Genomic DNA, 21887 nt, shown 5'->3' on the forward strand with positions numbered 1-21887 from the left:
GTTTTGGGGAAAGACCATCCCACAGTTTGAAATGGCAAGTATACTTGCCATACAATGACCATATACTAAAAGAAGTTTCTTCTCTATGGCATGTACCGTCAGGGTGCTGCAGAGTGTCTGATCGTACAGCACCTGCTGAGCCATGCATTTTATTTTAAAATTAAATAATAGTTGGGACTGGAAAGAGGACGAAGGAGTGGATGCCATGACAGAATTTAGATGTTCTTGGAGCATCCAAAAGAAGCTGAACTTTTGGGGCTGATACTGTTAATTTTTGAGTATTAAGGAGAGTTAGAGACCATCTGAGAGGAGATGTATAACTATAGAACAAGAAGTAGGAAAAGGCAACTATACCAGTGTGACTCTAGAAGGTAGCAGAGCACTGGGCTTCAGCGACTCACTTGATTATTTATGCCTGGCATATCAGGCATATTGGTTTTTTCCAGTTATTAACTGCTCGGTTGAAGAAAACGCATCTGCTATGTTGGCCAGTGTAGATACAAGTAAAAGGCATTGAAAAAATTCTTCACACTCCAATTTATTCATTCTCAAACTTTGGTCCATAGATAAATAATAGTCTGCAAGGTGGTTATAAGTGATCTACAGCCAGTCTTCAGAGCAGTGCTGCACAGTAAATCATGTAGTATTTTATTACAAAGGTTTAAAGGTTAAAGGCTTTTGAGGGTGAGTAGCAGTGTGTCGAGTGCTGCTGCTCGAGTGGAAAGCTGCACTAGTTGGAGGAGGCCGGGGAGGTTGAGCAGTCCCCTTTGATCCCTGAGAACAGGTTACAGTTCCTGTACCCTGAAGCAAATGAATTAATTTGCTAAATCACTTGGTGTTTCTGCTGCAACAGGATTTCCTGGCCGAGTTACTTCTTTATAAAGCTCTGTCTAGTTCTTTTTTTCCACTGCTTGCTAATGTACTTATCTGTACAGAGGCACATAGGCATGTAATTCATTCTCCTGGGAAGATCCATTTTCTCCTCACTGCCACACTACAGTCATTTTCCATCCATTTTGCTTTCTAAAAGCTACTCTCTTCTCTGTCCTTCATCAGTTACCTCACTAACATGGCTACCATTTCCTCTTTTTTTTTTTTCCCCCCATTAGGTGAGAGAAGTGTTTGGGCAGTGGGCTTTAATGGCATCATCCAGGCATGGGTACAAAACACAGTGACGAGGGAGAGGATTAATCACCGCACTAAAATGATTAATGTTTTGTTTTGATCATTTTGCATCCCACCATTGCATTTCAACTAACAAGAGGTTTCTGTCTTTGACCTATGAGATTCAACTGTTCGTTAAGGTTGTGCCACACACTGTCATAATCACTAACAACTGCTTGGGTTTGAAGGTAATTGTGTTTATTTTCTGGTTCATGCTTCAGGAAAAATTAAAACTTGATGCTGAGAGGGAAAAACTAGAGAGGCTTCAGGAGCTTTACTCCGAGCAGAAGACGCAGCTTGATAATTGCCCTGAGTCCATGAGGGAACAATTACAGCAGCAGCTGAAGAGGGTCAGTAGCAAGCTTCAAGATTGCACAAAGTTTTTTCTGTTGATTTTTTTTTTTTTTTTTTTTTAGAGATAAGTGTAACGTATTCTGTTTCAAGTATCCAACAAAGTGTCTGAACGTATTTGCAACTTATACTTGTTAATAGTAACGAGAGTTATGTTTTTTTGTGGAATGCTTGTAATAGATAATGTGTATGGTGGCAAACGAGTAGAGAGCAAATGGGCGGATTAGAAGTCATTTTGTGTTGAATGATTTTTAAAGCGTTGGGCTACTTGCCTGTAATTAGCACCTTAGGCCTGCTGGGTGGTGTGGAAGCTGTTGTGATGTTTAGATGGATGGTGGAGCATTGCTCTTTACCTGTGTGAGCAAAGACAGGAATTGAACTTTGGTCAGTGGGATCAGCCATTTTAGCAGCACTTTCCTGCCGCTATTGTTTGATCCTGTTGTGCACTCCTCCTTTGTAAATGGCTGTCTCAGTAAGCCATGGATAACTTCTTTTTTTCAGTTTATAACTTAGCTGTTAGCCTGAACTGTGCTTTGAAAAATTCATTTTGAAGATTGTACCACTTATTAAAATAGCTTTATTTTTTCCTACATTTTCAACAGTTGCACATTGGTATAATGACCTTTGCATAAAGTCTAATTGCAACTTGATTTTATCTTGTATTATTTGTAACCGAAAAAGCTACAATATTGTCTGTGAAGGTACAGTTATTTTCTGTGGAAGGACTTTAGTATTCATTAATGGTAAGTGGGTTCTACAACACGTATAGCTAGCTTTAGTGGGGGGAGAAATAATTTTCAAAGCATCAGTACGGCAAGATCAAGAGGCCATCTGAAAGTCAAACTAGGTTGTGGTGAGGGTTTTTTTGTTTGTTTTTTGTCTGTGGTGGTTTTTTGTTTGTTTTTTGGTTTTTTTCCCCTGGCTTGAGTGTTTATATCAGGAATAAGATCTGTAATAGCAGTTACCAAAAAGGGGCTTTTTTGCTTTATAGGAAATATTCTTTAGATTTTGGTTTATTTGCAGAATTCTGTTTTATTTTTTCAAGGAGCAAAAAGTTTAAAAGTCTAGCTTTGGAAATAACAACGTTAAATTCTTCTGTAGTAACGGAGAAGTTTGCTGTTTTTGAGACGCTTAAGGTTTTTTGTAAGTCACCTTAAAAAAAAAAAAAAAAAAAATCAGTATTATGTAATCTCTCATACATATTAAAAGGCAAGGAAGCCGTTCCTGTGCAGTCACGTACTTGAAAGTATAAATTCATGAGAAGTTGCAGTCTTGTTGCTGTGGGATGGTAATAAATCCTTTTTCACTATTGACCACCAAGAGGCTTTTAGAAATCTGTTTGGTTAAATTTTTTTTTTTCCTTTCCAGTTGGCTTAATAACGATTTTGGATTTGAAAGTGGGACGAAACTGGAAATGGGGGGGTGCAGTTAAATGTAGAGTTGGTCCTATTGCATTATTCCAGGCCAATTGTAGTGCAAGTTAGCTGTGGCTGCTGTGGTCAAAGCAGTAGAAGTTATCACTGAATTAGTGCACAGTATCTCTCAAATGGATATCAAGTGTGAGAGCAGTTATGAAATTACTGTAAGTACCGTACCCAAGATATAGAAAATCTTTTCTTCCCCTCCCAAATCAGCCGAGCCCAGGATTAAATACCTGAGTTGGCAGCAGGTTATGTCGTGCTACTTTACTGCCAACGCGGTAGGTGTGAAGGCGATGAATTCCCTTATTGCTTCATCTCTGGGACTTCAGTAACTTCGTAACCTGTGCCCACTTCGTAACCTGTGCCCGGGGGAGCGGGCAGCCAATTTCGCTGTAGCGGCTGGCTGCAGGGTGGCTCTGGAGTTTGGGCTGGGGTTGGCAGCGGGCAGCTGGCACGCTCTGTGTGCTCCCCGCTGTCCGTAATGAATATACGCTCTCCCTGCTGGGCAGGGAGGACGCTTCATCAGAGACTGGTGAAACCTGTGGGCTTGTGGAAGGCACTGAGGGAAAGCACTGCTCTTCCTGATGGCTTATTTAAAGTTAATTAGCACGCTGCTTCCTTCACTGTCAGTATGAAAGCACCAAAGCTTGTTTGTTCTCATGTGCCTGGGTTTATAGAGATATGCATAAAAGGAGAATGAGAATAGATGCCTGGATTCCTGCAGAGACCTGAAAAGACACTGTCCAGTGCTAGGAAATGCCTTACTCTTCAGATAAAATTCTCCTAATTTTTGCAGATGTTGTGTGGGCCTATGGACCTCCCACCACATCCTGAAGTAAGGGCCAGGTTCTCTCCCATCAAATTTTCTCCAGTGCCATTACAGAAGTGGAGATGCCAGAGAAATGTATGGTTTGGAAATCCAATACGGAAACATTGTGTCTGTTGTTTGTTAATAGACTATAAGTTACAATATTTTGATGTCAATTGTTTTAATAAAAGGGAGGGAGTATACTTGCTACTTGGTTCAGGAAGCCATTACCTACAGCGACATCAATTATCCTCCTACAAATCCTACGCTGCTGAGTAGGATCCTTGTGAAGGTTATGGCGAGGACTCTGTGGACACATCTCGGAGCCAGACCTCGTGCCCCTGGCGCTGTGCCCTGCTGCCGCAGGCTGCCCGGGGTCTCGGTCCCGGTGGGTCTGCCTGGCTGGCGGTCTCGCTGCAAGGCACTTGCAACCACTGGTAGAGCTAAGGTAGTGCCACTTACCCTTTGGAGGGTGTCTAAGTTGAAAATGGACTTGGTTTCGAATTAGGTACGTTTATTTTTCCCCAGTGGACACGGTGGTACGGAATGTGGTGAAATTCTTGTTCCATAGCGCATCTCACAAAAAGATAGCATTTTGAGAGCTCAGCTGGCTACAGTTGCCTTTCTGGCTATCGGTTGCCTTCTCTGAAGTCTGTTCTTCTGCCTCAGTAGCAATTAATGTGGTATGAAATAGGCTGAATTTGTTGACTTTCATGGCCCAGACAAAGCCCTTCTGTTTGTTTTGAATGCTGAAGATGGCTGACTGGTTTGAGTGAAGCATTTCTGTATTGTAGGTAACCACTTTCTTGTAATTTTTAGCCCACATCTTTGCTTTTGATCTCTTCACTATCTCCTACAAGTGAAAGGCACATCATTGAAGAATAATGGGAAGAAGTTGGTATTTCATATAGTAACTTGGATTGTTCAGCTTCTGCATCCCGTGTCTTTCCCTGGTACACTGGAAGCTGGTTCTGAATGCCTTTAGAGAGGCCTATCTGCCTATCTCAGTCACTAACTTTTAGGTCGAAATAAGAAAAGGACTAAGTTTTCATTTCTCTAAAATGATAAATTGCTTACAGTATATATGTTTTCTTATGTAACAGGTTATGTATAATGTGCCTATTTTCGAGAGCTTTAGCATTTAATAATACTGTGATTATTTAAAATCCCTTTTTTTTCAGCAGCCTGGAACTTGTAAGTAGGGTTTCGTGTTATAATACACAGATGTTGCAGGAGAAAGATTAACGTTCAGTTTTTGTGCTGAAAAGCACTTTAAGTTTCATCTCGTCACCCCTAAGTGGAAGCAGGTGTGTTCTTATTTCTTGAGTCTTTTCTGCAGCATTCAACCTCTTTTCCTGACAAAACCTGGCGCTGGTCCAGGGGAATGCATAAAAGCGGGCTGATGCCCTTTCTGAAGTAATGCACTCACTGGCTAGGGTTGATTCGTCGACTAGAGTCCTTAATTGTGTGTTTGCACAGGGAGCAGTTGTCAGCTCCAATTCGGTGGTCCACGAGCAGCCTCTGGCTGAGCAACTGGCATGGTTGGACATCGCTGCTGAGGTGATGGCAGTGCGCTGATGGCACACAGCTCCGCATACCTTTCATCTTATCTGACTGTACGTCTGTTATTAAAACAGTGCTGGTACTTGGGCTAGACCTGGAGAAATTCTAACTGCAGTCCAGACTCCTTCATTTCAGTGTGTGTTCCCACAGTTAGATAATTCAGTGTGCAGTTCTCCAGTGTTACTGGGATGATACTTTCTGTCCTTTTTGGTTGGTAAGCAGACGCTCTCCCAGTTTGGCATGTGACAGCCTCACCGAATGGGTTCAGGCTTCGGTGGTGTCACAGCTAGGCTTCGGCAGAGTGATCTGCCCAGCCAGGGCAGCTCTTAAGCAGCGCTCACTGCTTAAGAGGCTCCAGCTTGCTCTGAACCCTGCAAAACAGCTCCCTCACCATGCAGGTGCTTCGTCTTCCTCAGCCGGGGGGACAGTAGGAGTGATGGAGAAAGCAACATCAAAATAATGATTAGCCCTATTTGCTCTCTCATTATGAGAGTAGGTCATTAAAAGTGTTGAGCGCCTGTTTGCACATGTTGTATGAGATACATAAATACCATTTTAGACTGTGATTTTTGTGTTTGTAAGTATATCGACTCTGGTGTAAGCATGATTACTTTTGTTTGTTTGTTTGTTTTTTGCTTAAGGATGCTGATCTGTTGGACATAGAAAGCAAACACTTCGAAGACCTGGAATTTCAGCAGCTTGAACATGAAAGCAGGTTAGATGAAGAGAAAGAAAATCTGACACAACAGCTCCTGCGTGAAGTGGCAGAATATCAGCGTAGCATTGTCAGTAGAAAGGTAAAAGCACTAACATTCCATTCCTTTGTTCTTTGTTGTTGAGCATAAAGGAGATGAAATGGATCTACAACCTGTCTGTCTGTAAGAAATAATGCAAAACTTCCCTCTTTGAAAAAGCTTTTGCAGGAGAGCAAAGGTGGTGGCCCACTAACATCCCACACATATCAAATCATGAACTTCTCCAAAAGGAAATAAATCAGTAAAATTCCATGCCCTGTTTGTATATTTGCATACAAAATTAAACCCTTAAATTTGCTACAAGAAGTACCAAAGTGTTGGTTTTTTCTTCATTAAGAAAGGAGATTCATACACTCTGGACAAAACTACAGTTATTTTATTCTTATGATAGGTATTGATTTTAAATGATTTTGTTAAAATAGTAATAAGAGAACACCAAATTAAGAAAATAATTTTTAAAATAAGTTGTAAAAGTCCTGTCTCAACCAATTAAATGGCGGTTTTTCAGAGACCAGAAGTTGCATCTCTAAGCTAGTTCTGTTCAGTATGTGGAAGCTAGTCACCATATTATCAAAGAATATTGCAATTGTTCTTTTGTTTTGTCTCTTGAAGAAATTGTCTCTTTACTGCCTAAATCTTATTTAATTATCTCCTTCAGAGCAGTGAGCTGTCTCATAGAAACTTTTTTTTCTACTGCTTCATATGAATGAGTGAACTCTCATGAATAGGATCCTTGCTGCAGGTTGTCTTGTGCTTTGAAAATAAAACATGTAAATTGTGATTCTTTTCTTTTTATATTAGGAAAAGATATCTGCTCTCAAAAAACAAGCCAATCATATTGTCCAACAAGCACAAAGAGAACAAGATCATTTTGTAAAAGAGAAAAACAACTTAATAATGATGCTGCAAAGGGTAAGTACTTATTGTCTTTCAAATATTTTTAGCGTGTAATAAAGGAGCATTTCATAGAATAAAAGAACATAGAGCACGAGAAAAGCATCAGTTGTGCAGAAGCTAGCAACAAGGTATTAACATGATAGACATCTTTTGTATCCATTAACCTTTAAAAAAAAAAAAAGCAATCTTCTGTCATTAATCAGCAGATTTCCTAAGAGAAAACACTAGGGGCATTTGCTAATCGAGAGGGTTTTAGAGGTGTCCCCCTTCCAGGGACACAACCAGAGGCACCTGGTAGAAGCCTGTGCTTCCTGTGTGGCTGCTGGAAGTGTGCTCAGACAGCTCAGATTTTTGACTTGTAAAAGCCCATACTAGGCCACAAGATGAGCTACTTAGATCAGCTAACATCTGCTTAACTAGAAGCTGGCATGGACCCTTCGCATCCACTTTATGTTTTGCTTTTAATCATGAGAGAAATCATTTTTAGTTCATTAAGCATTTTCAAAATGCTGAAGGAAAAACCTTTTGGTTTGGCTGTGGTTATTAAATAAAATCTTCCGCTAGCTTTTCATTCTGTACCTCCGTTTTTTGTTCAGTTCTGCTGTAAGTGGATGAAGCTGAATCTCTGCTGTGCAGTTTCTAGCCTTCTATCCCAGCGTGTTTCTTTACACACTTAAGAAAACAGCTAGCATTTATTTTCACTACATGGCTGTTGGTATTTAATATAAAATGTCTGGGTTTTAACAGGAAAAAGAGAATCTCTGTAATCTGGAAAAGAAATATTCCACGCTTTCCGGAGGAAAGGGATTTCCTGTCAGTCCCAATAGTCTAAAAGAGGTAAAGAGATCCACTGCTTTTTACTTTACCATAAGTAACTTTTAATAACACTTCATACAAAAGCACTGTAGTATTTAGTGAAGTCCTATTCATACAAATTTTTTTTGAGATGTGATGAAATTACTTTGTGAAGCTATTCATAGAAGTCTAAATGCATGGGTGAGCAAAAATAGCTGCTTCTTGACATTTTCCCAGATGTGACTGGTATCGCCTTAATCTCTTGCCCTGGAAAAATGATCATTTTTATGTGGGGGGAAGGGCTGTATGGAGGGGGAGTTGTAATTTTCTCAAAATAGACAATTAAACCTCATTGAAGTGAGGAAGAATGAGGTCCAGGAATAACTCTGGTCAAATACGAATAAAGTTCAGTCTTATTTTTGCACTGTAGATTTTACAATTGCCTTCCCTCCTTCATTCTAAGGCTCTGCATAAAGCATGACAACTGTACATTTTGATCTTTTTAAAAAGCATTGAATTGAAGACTTCAAGGTATTTTGCTTGTAAGATACTTATCAAGCTATTTATTTAACTATTTTGAATAGTTAGTATAAAGGTGTCAAATATTTCTTGCTGAAAAAACTGAGTTAGTTTGGGTAACGCATGATGAGACCCAGAGCTTACCTGCAGCTGTCAAGACTTCATAGCTTTGACGGTGCCGCTTTAAGCATCCACGTCCGCGAGCAAGGTCAGTGTAAGGTGAGCCACAGCTCATTGCAACGATTCAGTCAGCACATACGATATTAGCGTTAACACCCCATATTTATCTTCTTGACTTGACTTGACGAATCTGCAAATTGCAGATAAACATGAAGTTATAATATATGGCTGCTTCATTAACTTCTGCTTAAGAGGTCTGACTGGACTTGCCAGATCTGCTTGTATTGAAGCCCTGAACAAGCTCTGCCCCATCTAACGATGTAGGTGTCACTGTGGGAAGTTGGGCTCTTGAAGTCTAAAGCAACCACGTGTCCTCTCAGCACCTGGGAAATGTGATCTTGCTTATTTGGGCTCGAAGTTCCTGGTGAACCCGGGTGGCCTCCAGCACATGCCAGTGGGCTTGAGCACCCTTCCTCACCGCAAGCCACGTTGCAGATGCTTAGACTTCCAGTGTCCTAGGTGGCACTCTGATCTGGACATCTGACCTCCCACCAGGACATCTGGCAAGTCTAAGCTTCATTATTGTTCTTTTGAGATGGACCTGTTCATTCTTTCACTAGAAAGTGGGTGCTATCTCTGATTTTTGTCTTTGTATCCACATAATGGTTTGTTTAATCACAGATATTTCAAAACGCAACTACATTAAGTGAGCCTCACACTCTTTTTATTGAAATGGATTATTCAGCAGTGTCATTCTGTTCACTGTAATGAAGTCAGTTAGGACTTACTCCAAGGTAAATGAGAAAGCATGGGTTATATGTTTTAAGCTCAGTGTCCCCATAGGTGCTCTCCTATAAAAGAAATGCCTTTCCTTGCCAGACGTTTTGTTTGTCTCAGTTCAGTTTTATTTGTCTCTGACTGTTCAGGCACCTTTAAAAATCAGGCACCAAACGGTTCGCAGGCTTAAACAGTCTCCCTGCACACAGAAGCTAATTTCACCACGCAGTTGCTCATGTATCCGTCGAGTCTGTGGTCTGACATTTCCTAGCCCCTCCTCACCAAGGCACACGTCTGTGACTCTCCCATCCATCGTGAAGCTTGCTCCCTGCATGCACAGCAACAGAGAGTAACGCGGCCTCACGTCTCTATGTGGGTGCTCCACGTGGAGGCAGGATGCTTATCCTAGTGCTTAAGTAACTGAGGAAAATCAGTGCTTTTTAAAAGTTTAGCATTGACAAAGATGCCTAATCTGACTTGAAACCATTTGTTTAATCTAATGAAATAGGGTCCTGAGCTAATTGCACAGTGCAGTCATTTGTTGTTTGCTTTGTTTTTTAACCCCGTGGTAAATCCCCACTGGGGTTGTGAATCTGAAATTTTTCATGTAATGGTGAAGGTGCTTTTATCATCTATAAAATTGATGCAGTATTGCATTCATAGACTTGCCAAGTTTTGGTTACTGATATATGGCTACTACAAGATGGTTAAGCAACTTTTATGTTTAATCACACTGGACTCTATTTTACTGTAATATGGCCACATGTTTTAAGAGGGAAACTTTAGTATCTTACCCAGTCTCCTCCTCATTTAATAGTTCATCACATGGTATCTGAGTCAAGATTTGCCTCCTATTTCTGGAGTGCTGCGTTCACAGTATGATACTTAATTTTCCAGAATTGTGTATCTGCTTGAAATAGCTGATAAAATACATTGAAAATTATGCTAATAGATAACAGGGTTGGTATTTTTTTCAACCTGCCTTCTATGGTCATTGCTAAATTTATGCATTTTTTAAAAGAAAAAATACTATAGCAGTCTGTGGCTTCTTAGTGAATTGCTGAAGTATACATACTGGCATGTCAGTGTGCTGGTACAGTAATAGAAACATAGCCCCTTCAACACCTTCTCAATTTAAAAGCAGCTTACCATCTTGATTTTTAAAATCAGTCTGGCATCCTATACGCTATGGATTAGAATCCATATTTTATTTTTTAAATAGCATTTATTCAGTTAACACCAGAACACATACAATAATTGTATTCTGCCATTATATCTCAAGTCTGCCTGCCTAAATCTTCTCTGCAGGCAGAGGCACACTCTCATGTCTGTGCCTTTCCTCAGCCCGTCACCTCCTGTATGATTGTTTAAAAAAAAAAAAAAGAGGCAAATTGTAATGGCTATGGGGCTACCACTAAGAGCATCTTACATGAGTCTTCTGGTAACACCTAAAAGTTAGAATTGACTTCCAGACAATGCAAATGGAAGGTGTTGTGTCAGTGTAATTTATAGAGTAGCAATGACTTGTCCTTATGTAAGTTCTTCCCAGTTCTGTTAGTCATTTGGTGTACTCAAACTAGCTTAATAGTTAGGCAAGAAACAAATCAGGGTAAGTTATTTTATTTAAACATGGACAAAAAAAATATTAAGAAATAAAAAGATGGGTGAATAAGATTTGTTCTTCCTTTTCCCCGAATCCGCTTTCCCGAGAAAGAGCTACATAATTTCTAAAGGGTGTTTACATTTTAGCGAAGTCTTTTGATCACTTAACGTACATTTGCTTTTTGATCACACAAATGTATTTGTTTAAATGAAGAACAATTTTCAAGATCCAAGTACTCAACACTCGATAAGCTTGACGATAATTTTATTTTATTTATGATGAAGTATTTCAATGATAACAAATATTTGGCTGTATCACTCTAAACTAACTTTCATCGTACTGGATACATTAATACTCTTGCACGTCTTGGCTTTTGCTCCTTTTAACTTCTGAATTCCTCCTTTTAGGGCTATATCAGTGTAAGTGAAATTAGTGAGCTGTATGGCAATTCCACGAATATATCCCCTTCCACCCAGCCCCCCACAGATGCTGAAGCAGTTGCCACTGAGCCTTCCACGGCTGTGCTGACCAGCCAGCCACAAAATAAAGAGGTTTGTTTGAGAGACATTTCCCTTTGTTTGCATTGTTCTTTCATGGCTGCCTTTTTATTTTCTTTTTTTTTTATTTATTTTTTTGGTAATTCAACATGTAACAAATTGACCCTAAGGCAAACGGCCGTCTGCCAGTTACCAAGTCAGATAACAATTTAATAGTAAAGCTGAAGGACTGCTCCAGTTGTAAACTGTCTTTGATGATGTAGATGGGACTTCGAAGGCCAAAAAAACTGAATGCTTATGACCCAAGCAGCAATAAGTGACAATCTTTGCCTGTCAAACACTGTAATGTCATGCACCTTTGGAGAAACGGTCTGTGGACACATTTAATGATTACTCGTTCAATGGTGCTTAGGTGTTAATTTTGTATGTTTTGTAGCTTTTTTTTTCCTGTGAGGTGGTAGAAGTAGTATATCTTGAATATTTGGGGGAGATGGGTAGCTTTTACTTATCTTAGCTATTTCACGGAGTCTGTCCAATCTGTGTCTTCTAGCTTACTCTTTCTTTTCCTCATTCTTTGTGATGTTTTTGCCTTTGTAATGACCATAACAAGTTTTGAATAAATCCCCTTTTAAAGGAATGGAATAATCTTATGAATGTAAAGCCACCTATCTTTGTGTTGCAATAAGGCAGCAACAGGTTTAGCATTTGGCATTTCTGTGCTGCTTCTGGTAGTTAAATACTCCTCGAGAGTTGCAATACAACACATCTCTTTGCTGCTAAACGCTCCAACAAACACAGTGCTAAAACTGCAGCTTGTATGTGCCATATCTTTTGAGCAATTCCAAAAAGAAAACTCTGTGTGTAATTTCTCTTTTTTCTATAAAGCTAAGATCACCTCTCTGTTCTGGATTTGTGTTTCCTCACTCTCTTTCTCCTCGCTCTATTGCTCAACTTCCATCAGTCCATTGGCCTGAGGTCATGGCTACTCATGTAGATCCTATTCCTTTATCTGATACACCTCCACCTCTGCCAGCTAAGAAACACCGCAGGCAACAACAGGTAACAGATTCACGGCTGATAACTTGGGATTATTTTGTTTGTTTGTTTTTGTTATGGTGGCCATGAAGTTGATTTACATGTGAAGTTTTTAGAGTGATACGGTAGATCATAAGTTGATCGTGCTTGCTGAGTGTTGCACTTAAAGGCACTGCTCATTTAAAAATAAGCACAATGCATTATAGAATGTTACTGAACAAAAATTCTTCTTATATAAACAATCCAGAGGCAAATACTAACATTTAGGAGCCATTGTAACTGTCAGAAGACTTGCAGCAATAAAGTACAGGTGGCTATATTTGAAATCCTAAATTAATTTTTCATGTACATTTGAACAATGCCTCTCAAAAGCCGTATCAGTTTTAAGCCACCAATTCATTAGAATAACTTGTAAATAAATGTTTTTCTTTGTAATTTGATTCCACTTGTACACTAGACTTGAGTTTAAAAAAAAAAAATTAGGTACAGGGACATGTACACAAAATGTGCACATGAATCTAATGTATTTTCTTAATCAGCATGATTTTAATGTGGTATTTGTAGAAGTCCTGGAAAGCACTGTGAAGCAGGAGTACTCTGTATTTTAGATTTCGTTCTTTCCTGTGAAGTTCCCAGACTATCACCTTCAGTATATTCCATATAGAGCGTAACTGAGCAAATAGGTCAATTCATTTTGTCAAAACTGTGTAACAAATTACATTTGAAGCATTTCAGAAATCTGGAAGAGCGAAAGAAGCAGCACAGGGAATGCATGTACATGAGTGATACTTTACCTCGCAAGAAAACTACTCCATCTGTATCACCGCACTTCAATAGCTCTACGCTTGGACGAAGCATTGCATCTAAAGTACGTAGTTGCATGCTATTAATAGCCTTTCAACGTCTATATGAAAACCTATATTATGTTAGAGGTAAAGTTGGGTAGCACTGTAAGCATTACGTAACCCCCTAAATTCACATCTGAAATTGACTTTGAAAGAAATTTGGGTTTATTAACATTCATGGGAATATCCATGAAGCCTTCTGTATTCCCAGCCTTTATTCTGTCCTCTGGAAATGCCATGCTGTAATAGTAATCTTGCATTTTGATTAGTCTATGTCAAGGGTTGTATTTCCAGGCTAGTTTAGTTTAAATTCATTGCAGAGACTCAATAGGTTGTTTTCCTTCCTACCTAAGGCCTCTAAATGGTAAAGACAAAGTTGTTTATAAAGTGAAAATACTCTTTATTTGTGACAACAAATAGCAGCTAGGTGGAGATAATTACTCTGAAAACATTTTGGTCTAATAGAGACTGTATGCAACTAAAATATCCATGGCTGATTGATATGATGTGACATTGATAGCCATGACAAAGCAAGTTATTTTACCATTAGTTGCTGATACAAAAAAAGTCTTGAAGTGTAGTTTTAAGCATATATTTACAAAATTTCCTGCAGGGACATTTACCATTAGGACAGAGCAACAGCTGTGGCAGCGTACTTCCTCACTGTCTGGCAACCATGACCAAAGAGTCAGAGTCGAGAAGGATGCACAAAGGTAAGACCTTTTTATTTGAGTCATTGCTGTTAAAAGTCAATGTTCTATTTTTCAGAAAATAACTCTGAAACTGGTGTTGCTATAATCAACAGTGCTGTAAAAAAAAAGTTTCCTTCTTGGTGAAAAAAAGCAAGCTCTAAATACAATTTGCAGATATCAGATGTTAAGATGATGACGTAGGCTCACATGTAGTTTTGAAGTACGTGGTCACCAAATATAATCAAGTAAACAAAAAAAGTATGTTGAAAAATACACATTGGGTTAGCTGGGAATTTCTGAGAGTGATTTTGAGGCAATATATTAAAGATATTACATGTTGCTTTCTTTTTTCTTCCTTTTTTTTTTTTTTAATAATTCTTTTCATGTTATGATCTTAAAAATTGTTTTTCACGGACATATTTTTGCCTGGACAAAGTAATTCCTCAGACAGAGATTCAGTAGGATGACTTACCTTTGAGAATCTGTAACTGTGCTATTGTCCCCAGTCTTAAATATTTGGGCTACAAAATAGGAAAGGAGAGAGGTGTTTTATCATGGATAGGATAGCTGCATTTTTGTAATAGGGACATGACAATTCTGGATCATCTTTAGAATGTGAGCTTTTAGGCTATGGCATTCTGTGTCTGTTGTTTGTTGACTTGAGTTGATACACTTAATTTCTGCTTTAGCGAGATGCATTATTCGTAAGTGTCCCATCTTCAAATGGAGTTGCTTCAGTGCCATCTGTCAGTTTCTTTTTCTTCCGGCATCTGCAGCCTTGTTATCAATATACGTCTCAGAGGTCCTTATGTAGAATTGCACAGGCTAAGCCTGAGCTGAGATAGGATCCATCCTGTTGTTATAGGACTTGTCAGAGCTAGCAGCTGTTAAAAGTCAAAGAGCCTGACTGAGCTCAGCCATACGCACCAAGATGACTCAATACAGGGATGGAACAAGCTTGCTGAGAAGGGATTATGACTTACTACATTCACTTTATAGAGCTGATCCAGTTGTGATTTGTTTTTTTTCAGCTTTAGTTATGCAGCAGGCCTTCCACAAACCTACCGTGTTGTGGCTAACTTATCTTGAAGTATTTTGGATGTGATACAAAAGGAGCTTCATCCTCAGCTTGGAAAGCTGCTTTGATGTAATGCGTTTGCAAGGGTAGAATTCTTGCAAGTACCTTCATACTCATACGTTGTGCAGAGAACACTTCGTTTCCGTTTGAACATCAGTAAGGATGGTTTGGCTAAACTTTGATGACAAGAGATCACGTGTTTAAAATCGGAAATATTTCTGTAAAATGGTCGCAAAAGAGCATTAGTGTATGACCTAAAACAAAATTACAAAGTGTAACCAAACCTAATATAGGCAAAGATAAGAGTTTAAAAAATAAATTGATAAGTTTTAATGTTCCTTCTTTTGTCAGCATGCAATTAAAAAAGTCTTAAGAGTATAGGCAGATTTCTTGACTTAAGAGTGAGAAAGAAAAAAACCCCACAAACCAAAACTGAATTATGGCCTGACAAAGAAGAGAGTCAAGGGAGAATGAGAGGTGTATTTGTTAAGGCACTTGGCACAGTACTTGTCATATGCCATGAAGAATCATGTGTGCTATACTGCCTGCCATACTAGGTGGTGACAATTATTCTTTGAAAGATCCAACAGTTTGAATGCAAATACTAAGCAATGAAGAGAGCCTTACAGGATTAATTTGTACTAGGAAAGAGGACAGTTCTAGATGGCCTATTCTGAAACATCAGCTTTGTCAAAGGGAAATGATGCTGCTGAGAGGTGCTTTACTTGAACTCTCACAGGATTTGCAAAGTAAGAGATAGAGTCAAAACATGAAGGATATAGGAGTGCAAGGATTATTTGTGGCTTGACTATCTCTCTTAGTAATTAGTGAAAGGTTTATTCTGTTTGCATTCAACGTGGAGCTCCATGAATTTCTTGCTGTTGGAGGAGCTTGAAGAGTGTAACTGCTTTCTCTTGCTCTTAAGTGCCCTGGTTTCTACGTTTCTTTGTCTCACACCACAAAAGTTTTTGCGTGGCTCTTTCTGCTAGTATGTAGCTATCCCACTGCAGTGCAGAACTCGGCAAGGAAAGAGATGTCCAAGTCAGGTGGCTAGAATCAGATCGTAGAGCATTTCTATCCAGCTATACGAAAGGGCCAGGGCGTGCTGGACACACGTGACCATCCACACTGCGTAACTGTCTGCCAGCATCCCTCCCCCAAACTGCTCTGGGCTTCTCCGACTAGCTTGTTCCACGACAAATGTGGTTTTGAAGGGGGAGGAAAAACAAGCTTTTCTTCCAAGTCATGAGTAAAGGACGTGCATTTCTGTGGGACAGTGAGATTTGGGAGATGTTTTGGACATGGCGTAGTATTTAAACATACCACACAGTACAACTGAAATGGAATACTATTGTCAATTAAAATTCTGAAATCTTATGTGGCTTCCACTAAAATCAGCGAGACTTGAGTCTGTGTAACTAAGATTAATTTCAGCAGACATCCTTAAATACATCATTGAAAACTAAGCCAAATCTCATGTCAGTGGACATCCTTGGTGATGTTCTTTTATTCCATCACTCTCTGATAAATGTTTATTAGATAATAAATACACTGTATTTCTGTGGTGGTTTCTTACAAAAACATTCTTGAGGTAGATCAGATTGCCTTTTTGGACTACGTGAATATTTTGGAGGAGTAAGATTTTCTACCAAATCAGTGGAACTCTGCAAATGTATAGATACTGCTTATACTGATAAATATGCGCTCACTTCTTTTTCTGCTCCAAAAATTAGTTGTTCACCTAAAATAGGTGATGGATAGATAAAAAATGTTCTTGACTTGTCATATGTATTAAATCACAGCTTGCTTTCCTTGCGTTTCTTTTCCCACTTGACAGGTTTTTCACTCCGTCAGTTTTCTGTGTTCAAGGTGATGTATTGCAAATGACATGGGGGGCTCGAGTTACTGATACCTTGAGCATACAGCTGCACCAAGTGCTTTTGGAGCTGGGTGTGCTCAGCTTGGTGGAGATCCAGGGTCTCACATGATAAATGCCATTTCATCCACTTTGGAGCACTGGCTATCATGCAGTGTCCCACACACTGCTATACAAAGAGGATGATGCGGTTCTGGAGCAGTATTAGTAGCTTATCACGTTCCTTAGGGCTTAAAAGCATTGAGCTAACTGCGAGGCCAGATGTTTGGTGTGTTCGTATAGATCTGGAAAAAAAGTATGTTCAATGGTGCCTGGAGGAAGAAGTGGCAGCTCAGCTAGTTTGAAGATATAATCTGAGAATCATCCCTAAATTAGTAATGGTATAAAATGAGTTTTCTCTAATTCGGTTTCTCCAGTTTTTCTAATTTCAGTCCAAGAAGGTAAATGTAAAAGTCTGAAATGAAAAAATTCAAAGTAAAAAATTAAGTCAGGAAATGAAGAACAGTCACTTCAGTTTGAACATGATTTCAATCTCTTCGTCTTTGTGCAGGAACAAGTAATGTCTACGAATAAACTGTAGGTCAGATCCAGCAGGAAATATTTTAGGAAAGATTTTTAAGTACTAAATAGTCTTTATTGTAGGATTACCAAAACTGTGTTTAGTCAGTCATGTGAGTTCAAGAATTATTCTTGAAAGAAACAGTCACTGTCAGTAATCATAGCCTGAGTTAAGAGCACCTTATAAAATGTTTAAGAGGACGCATCTTTGACATAAATCATTAGTGGAAAAATCTATTTCTTAGCAGCCATTCATGAGGTATTTTTTGAAGGCCTGTATTTATAAATTTACCTCCTCTGTACATGCCTTTGTAAGCAAACCATGTGCAAAAAAAAGAATGAAGAAGCTGCTGTTTGGTACAGCCTAGAGACCTCATTCTGCACAGGTTGAAACTTGGCCCAGGAAGCTCCCGTGGGGTGCTGGGTGCCAGAAGCCTGCGCAAGGACAGGCGGGAGCGAGGAGGGAGGGTTAGACAATTCAGTCCCATTGATTGCAGGATGGACCCCAGAAGGGAAGAGGGAACGGTTAGCTGCGAGTTAAGATGTACGACCAGACACAGCGCTGGGAGCAAAACTGTTGGGACAGAGAAGTTAGGTACCAGCAAGATGATTGCTTGTATTCTTTCTAAGCTCTACAGGAAACCAGTATACTGAGGGCAAGGTGTATATGTAAAAACAAATTATAAGCTTTTCAAAGCAGTTTGCTTTTTTTTTTTTTTTTTAAACTTTCTCTTATTGAACTCAGGAAAAGCCAGAAGAGGTATGAAAACATCCCTTTATCTGGCTGTATCTATCATTGTCATGTTTCGGCAAAAGTACCGATTGCATCAGCACTGTCAAGTTGTTCCCAAAATCTTGGAAAACTTTTAAATAATTGTTAAATAATGATAGCACTTCAAAAAATCTTTTTTTCCTGCTGTCAAATAACCTGTCACAACAAAACTTCTGATTAATGCTAGTATCTGCAGAGCTGCAGCTTTGTGCAGGCCTAATTTTTTGCTTCTTTGCTCATAGCCACACAAATAGAGCAGAAAATTTAGAAATCTTTGCAGATCTGTGGGTGACAATGACAAGGTAGGCAGACATGGGCTTCCTACTTTGGCACGTTTCCATACAAAAAATGTATCTTGACACGTTAATGTCAATCTTTAAAAAAAGAAGAAAGAATGGAAATAAAATAAAATGTTGTACCATGATCTTCTTTATGAAGTACTATTTTTTTAACATACTTGACAGTGCCACTTTTAATAACAGCTTTCACCTATAATTTTGACATCACCATAATTCTGTGGTGGTATATCTGTTTTTTGTGATTCTGCAATAACTCTCTTGGATTTTTTTTTTAATGATATGGCTTTATGGATATGTGCAATATTTTGCTGAACAGTATGGCCGTTAACAGTGTTTACTGTTTTACTACAGAGAATACAAGCCAACGCAACAAGAAACATTTTAGCTCTTGTATCAGCTTAGACTTGGCTGATACAAGTCTTGGCTTGTGGGAAACTTTTAGTGAAGTGCTGGATCTTACGAGGAGTCTAATATTTTTAAGTGCATGTTCTGTGAATAGGCACCTGAGCAGTTAAAAATTCCTTAAGCAACAGATTGTGCCTGCACGATGTGTAAGTGGGGCTGTAATGGAGGCGGGTTGGTTGTGAGGCTTCTCGGTGTCGGCATGCAGCCGATCCTGAGCTTTGAACTGCCTGTTGCTTACGGCATGAGGAGAAAATGAGAACATCACGTTATGCTTTGTTTCTGTGCATGTGTCTCATTTTGCGACCTAACGACTGTGTATTTCTTGCAGTGTTTGGTTACGTTTGCATGATTACATAAATTTAGCTGATAAATATTTTACTTAAAAATGGGTTCTTTATCTTCACGGAAAGTTGATTTTCCTTTAGGAGAGCACTTTTAGAACTGCTGTGTTTCTCTATGCCTTTTAGATGGGTCTATTTTTCAGCGAAATATAAGATATGAAATTAAGATTTCTGAGTAATTGAGGTTTTGCAAAGGGCTCAGTAGAAAAACATGCATTTCAATAAAGTTCTTTCAGTAATTTTTTTTTTTCTTTCTTTCCATAATGAATAATTGATAATCATTTCACAGGAGCAATTAGTCATTCCAAAGGTTCGAGTATGAAAGGTAATTGCTTATCTGCAATAACAGCAGCATTTGCCATAATAATGGGGAAAAAAACTGCACATGTGAATCAGTAACACCTGTGTTGTGTGATGTTATTATCTATGACTGCTGAGGTGTATTTGTGTCCCTTTTGTCTCTTTTACTAATCGGTGCAATTGAACTTTTATTGAAATTTAGCGTTCTTTCAAATGGCAAGTAAAGTCCTATTAGTTCCTTAGAAACCAGCTTTAATTCTCTGCGAGAAACCTTTGTATGGTACAGAGGGAAGAGAGGAGGAAAGGGGAAACCTTGGAAATGCTTGTAGGGCATGATTTCCTTAATAATAGGCTTTAATTATTCAGCTTCAGTCATGCTTTTCAGATACCTTTTGGAGAATATTATAGCCTTTCCAAGGTAGAGCTGCAGTTGTTGGCTCCCTGAACTGGGACTCTCCCCACTCCGGCATGGCGAAAATACCAGACAGTAACCTTGTATGTGCAGGTAGAGAATGAGAATAAGGCAGGAAAATATTCCCACTTTAAGCATGTTTTCCTAACATCAGTGTCTTAATGGTGTCTAGTAAAAATTTTTATCTGGACTTTGCTGCATTTGTACATTTGTCTGCATTCTTCCTGTGTCTGTTTATCTTAAATAATGTCAGTGGCTGCCTTCCTGTACGAATGGGAGGTTTTCATGTAGTCTAACAGTCCTTCCTAATCTCCAACTCTGCCACCAGCTCAGATTTTGGGTCAGGCATGTGCAGAGAGTATTATAAACTTGACTGAGTATCAAAACTGTGAGAAAGTCTCTTGCATTTATTGAAGGAAAAGATGAACAGTGCAGTTGCATTTGTAATCACATCGATTAAACAAACCTTAAAAGGGCACTGTAAAATAACTTCAGCAGTTAAAATGACAACTGTCATTATACTCTCCTCTTCATCAGGCAAGCTCAACAACCTCACTGTGAGTCTGTATAAATACTGCTGCATTATTTACAAAGAGCAATGGAGACATGAGATAAAAATAATTCTGAATAAATATTTTTTAAAGGACACATAGCCAAACAAAGTTCTATGTGTTCAAGAAGGATGGCTTTTCAGAAAGGATGATTTTGTGGAAAAATAACAGCGCAAAGAACTTAAATGTTCCAGAAACCTTATTTTTCTTTACAAACATTGAGCTATAGGGATCTGCTTCAATCATGTAGGGTGAACTGCAGTTTCAAAACTCCAGGAAAGTACCTCTACACTAGTAACTATGATGATGTGACAAGTAGCTTGTATGATTTCAGCTGAAACTAAAAGCCCAACTTGCAGTTACTAGAAGGCAAAGTTCCCCAAACAGACAAAAAATAATCTACGTTCAGTAAAATCAACCAAACAAGTACTCAAGACCATTGAATATCAGGATTTTTTATTTTTATTTAATTTAATCAGTGTCAATTCTTCTAGATCCCTGAATTTAGCTGCATTACTTTCCAGATTAGGCCTAATTTTCATTTTACAATGAAAATTTCATTCATTCAAATTAAATTTTCATAATACACGTACATGAATATATATTGAAGAGTCAGCCATGCTAATCTGCATGTATTTGTGTCCACCATAGATAAAACAGGTGTTTAAAGGTTTTATTTCAGTTATTATTAACTTGTGAAATTAACCGTAATATTGTAGTACCTTGGTCACAGTGCAGTTAAGACTGAGGTGATGTTCAAAATGCTTGTGCTGCTAACTCATTATGTTTGGGTCACAAAACTTCTGTGTAAAATAAATGTTTCCTCTGTACTCTGTAGGGTATAACCATCAGCGTATCTGTGAAAACCAAAGGCAGAAGTCTCCTGAATTCTACAGCAGAACAGCATCCGAATCGAATGTGTATTTGAATAGTTTCCATTACCCAGATCGTAGTTACAAGGACCATGCCTTTGATACGCTAAGCTTAGACAGTTCTGACAGTATGGAGACAAGCATATCGGCATGCTCACCAGATAACATTTCCAGGTAAATCATCTTTCTTTCTGATGTTGCAATGGTCATAGCGTTATAATGAAAAAAGAGAATATAATATGTACATGTTTATGCTATGGTAATGTGAATGCTGCTAACTGGTTAAGAAAATATAAGATCGATAGACAGGCATAATATTTAGTATTTGTGTAGCCCTTCATCATCAGGTTTAACTATCATTTCACCTGTTTATTAAAAGATGGAAAATAAAAATATGGAGAGGCTAAGTGATAATGTTGAAGGCGACAGAGAAATCAGTGTCAGTCCTGAACTGAAATGATGAAGTCATTGATGCTCTTTGCAGAGTGGGTAATACCTGAGCTTCCTTCCCTGGTCACTATAGACTTCCTGAGACAGGAAATTTCTCAAAGATATCTGTTGGCAATGAAGTACACTTGTTC

At 38.7% G+C, this 21887-nt stretch overlaps 1 protein-coding gene across 2 annotated transcripts in view; it reads left to right on the plus strand.

The window, feature by feature from the left end:
* Positions 1-21887, plus strand: part of PHLDB2 (pleckstrin homology like domain family B member 2) — a 71187-nt gene that overhangs the window by 37143 nt on the left and 12157 nt on the right. Inside the window, exons 7-14 of one of the 2 annotated variants that reach the window (XM_075169059.1) lie at positions 1386-1514; positions 5949-6104; positions 6864-6974; positions 7707-7796; positions 11181-11324; positions 13033-13173; positions 13764-13863; positions 21273-21480. In XM_075169059.1, the coding sequence (XP_075025160.1) occupies positions 1386-1514; positions 5949-6104; positions 6864-6974; positions 7707-7796; positions 11181-11324; positions 13033-13173; positions 13764-13863; positions 21273-21480 (1079 nt within the window). The remainder of the gene's footprint in view (positions 1-1385; positions 1515-5948; positions 6105-6863; positions 6975-7706; positions 7797-11180; positions 11325-13032; positions 13174-13763; positions 13864-21272; positions 21481-21887) is intronic. The other variant, XM_075169067.1, reaches the window with a different exon arrangement.

This window comes from Calonectris borealis, chromosome 1, assembly GCF_964195595.1.
Source record: "Calonectris borealis chromosome 1, bCalBor7.hap1.2, whole genome shotgun sequence".
In the NCBI taxonomy this organism is placed as follows: Eukaryota; Metazoa; Chordata; class Aves; order Procellariiformes; family Procellariidae; genus Calonectris; species Calonectris borealis.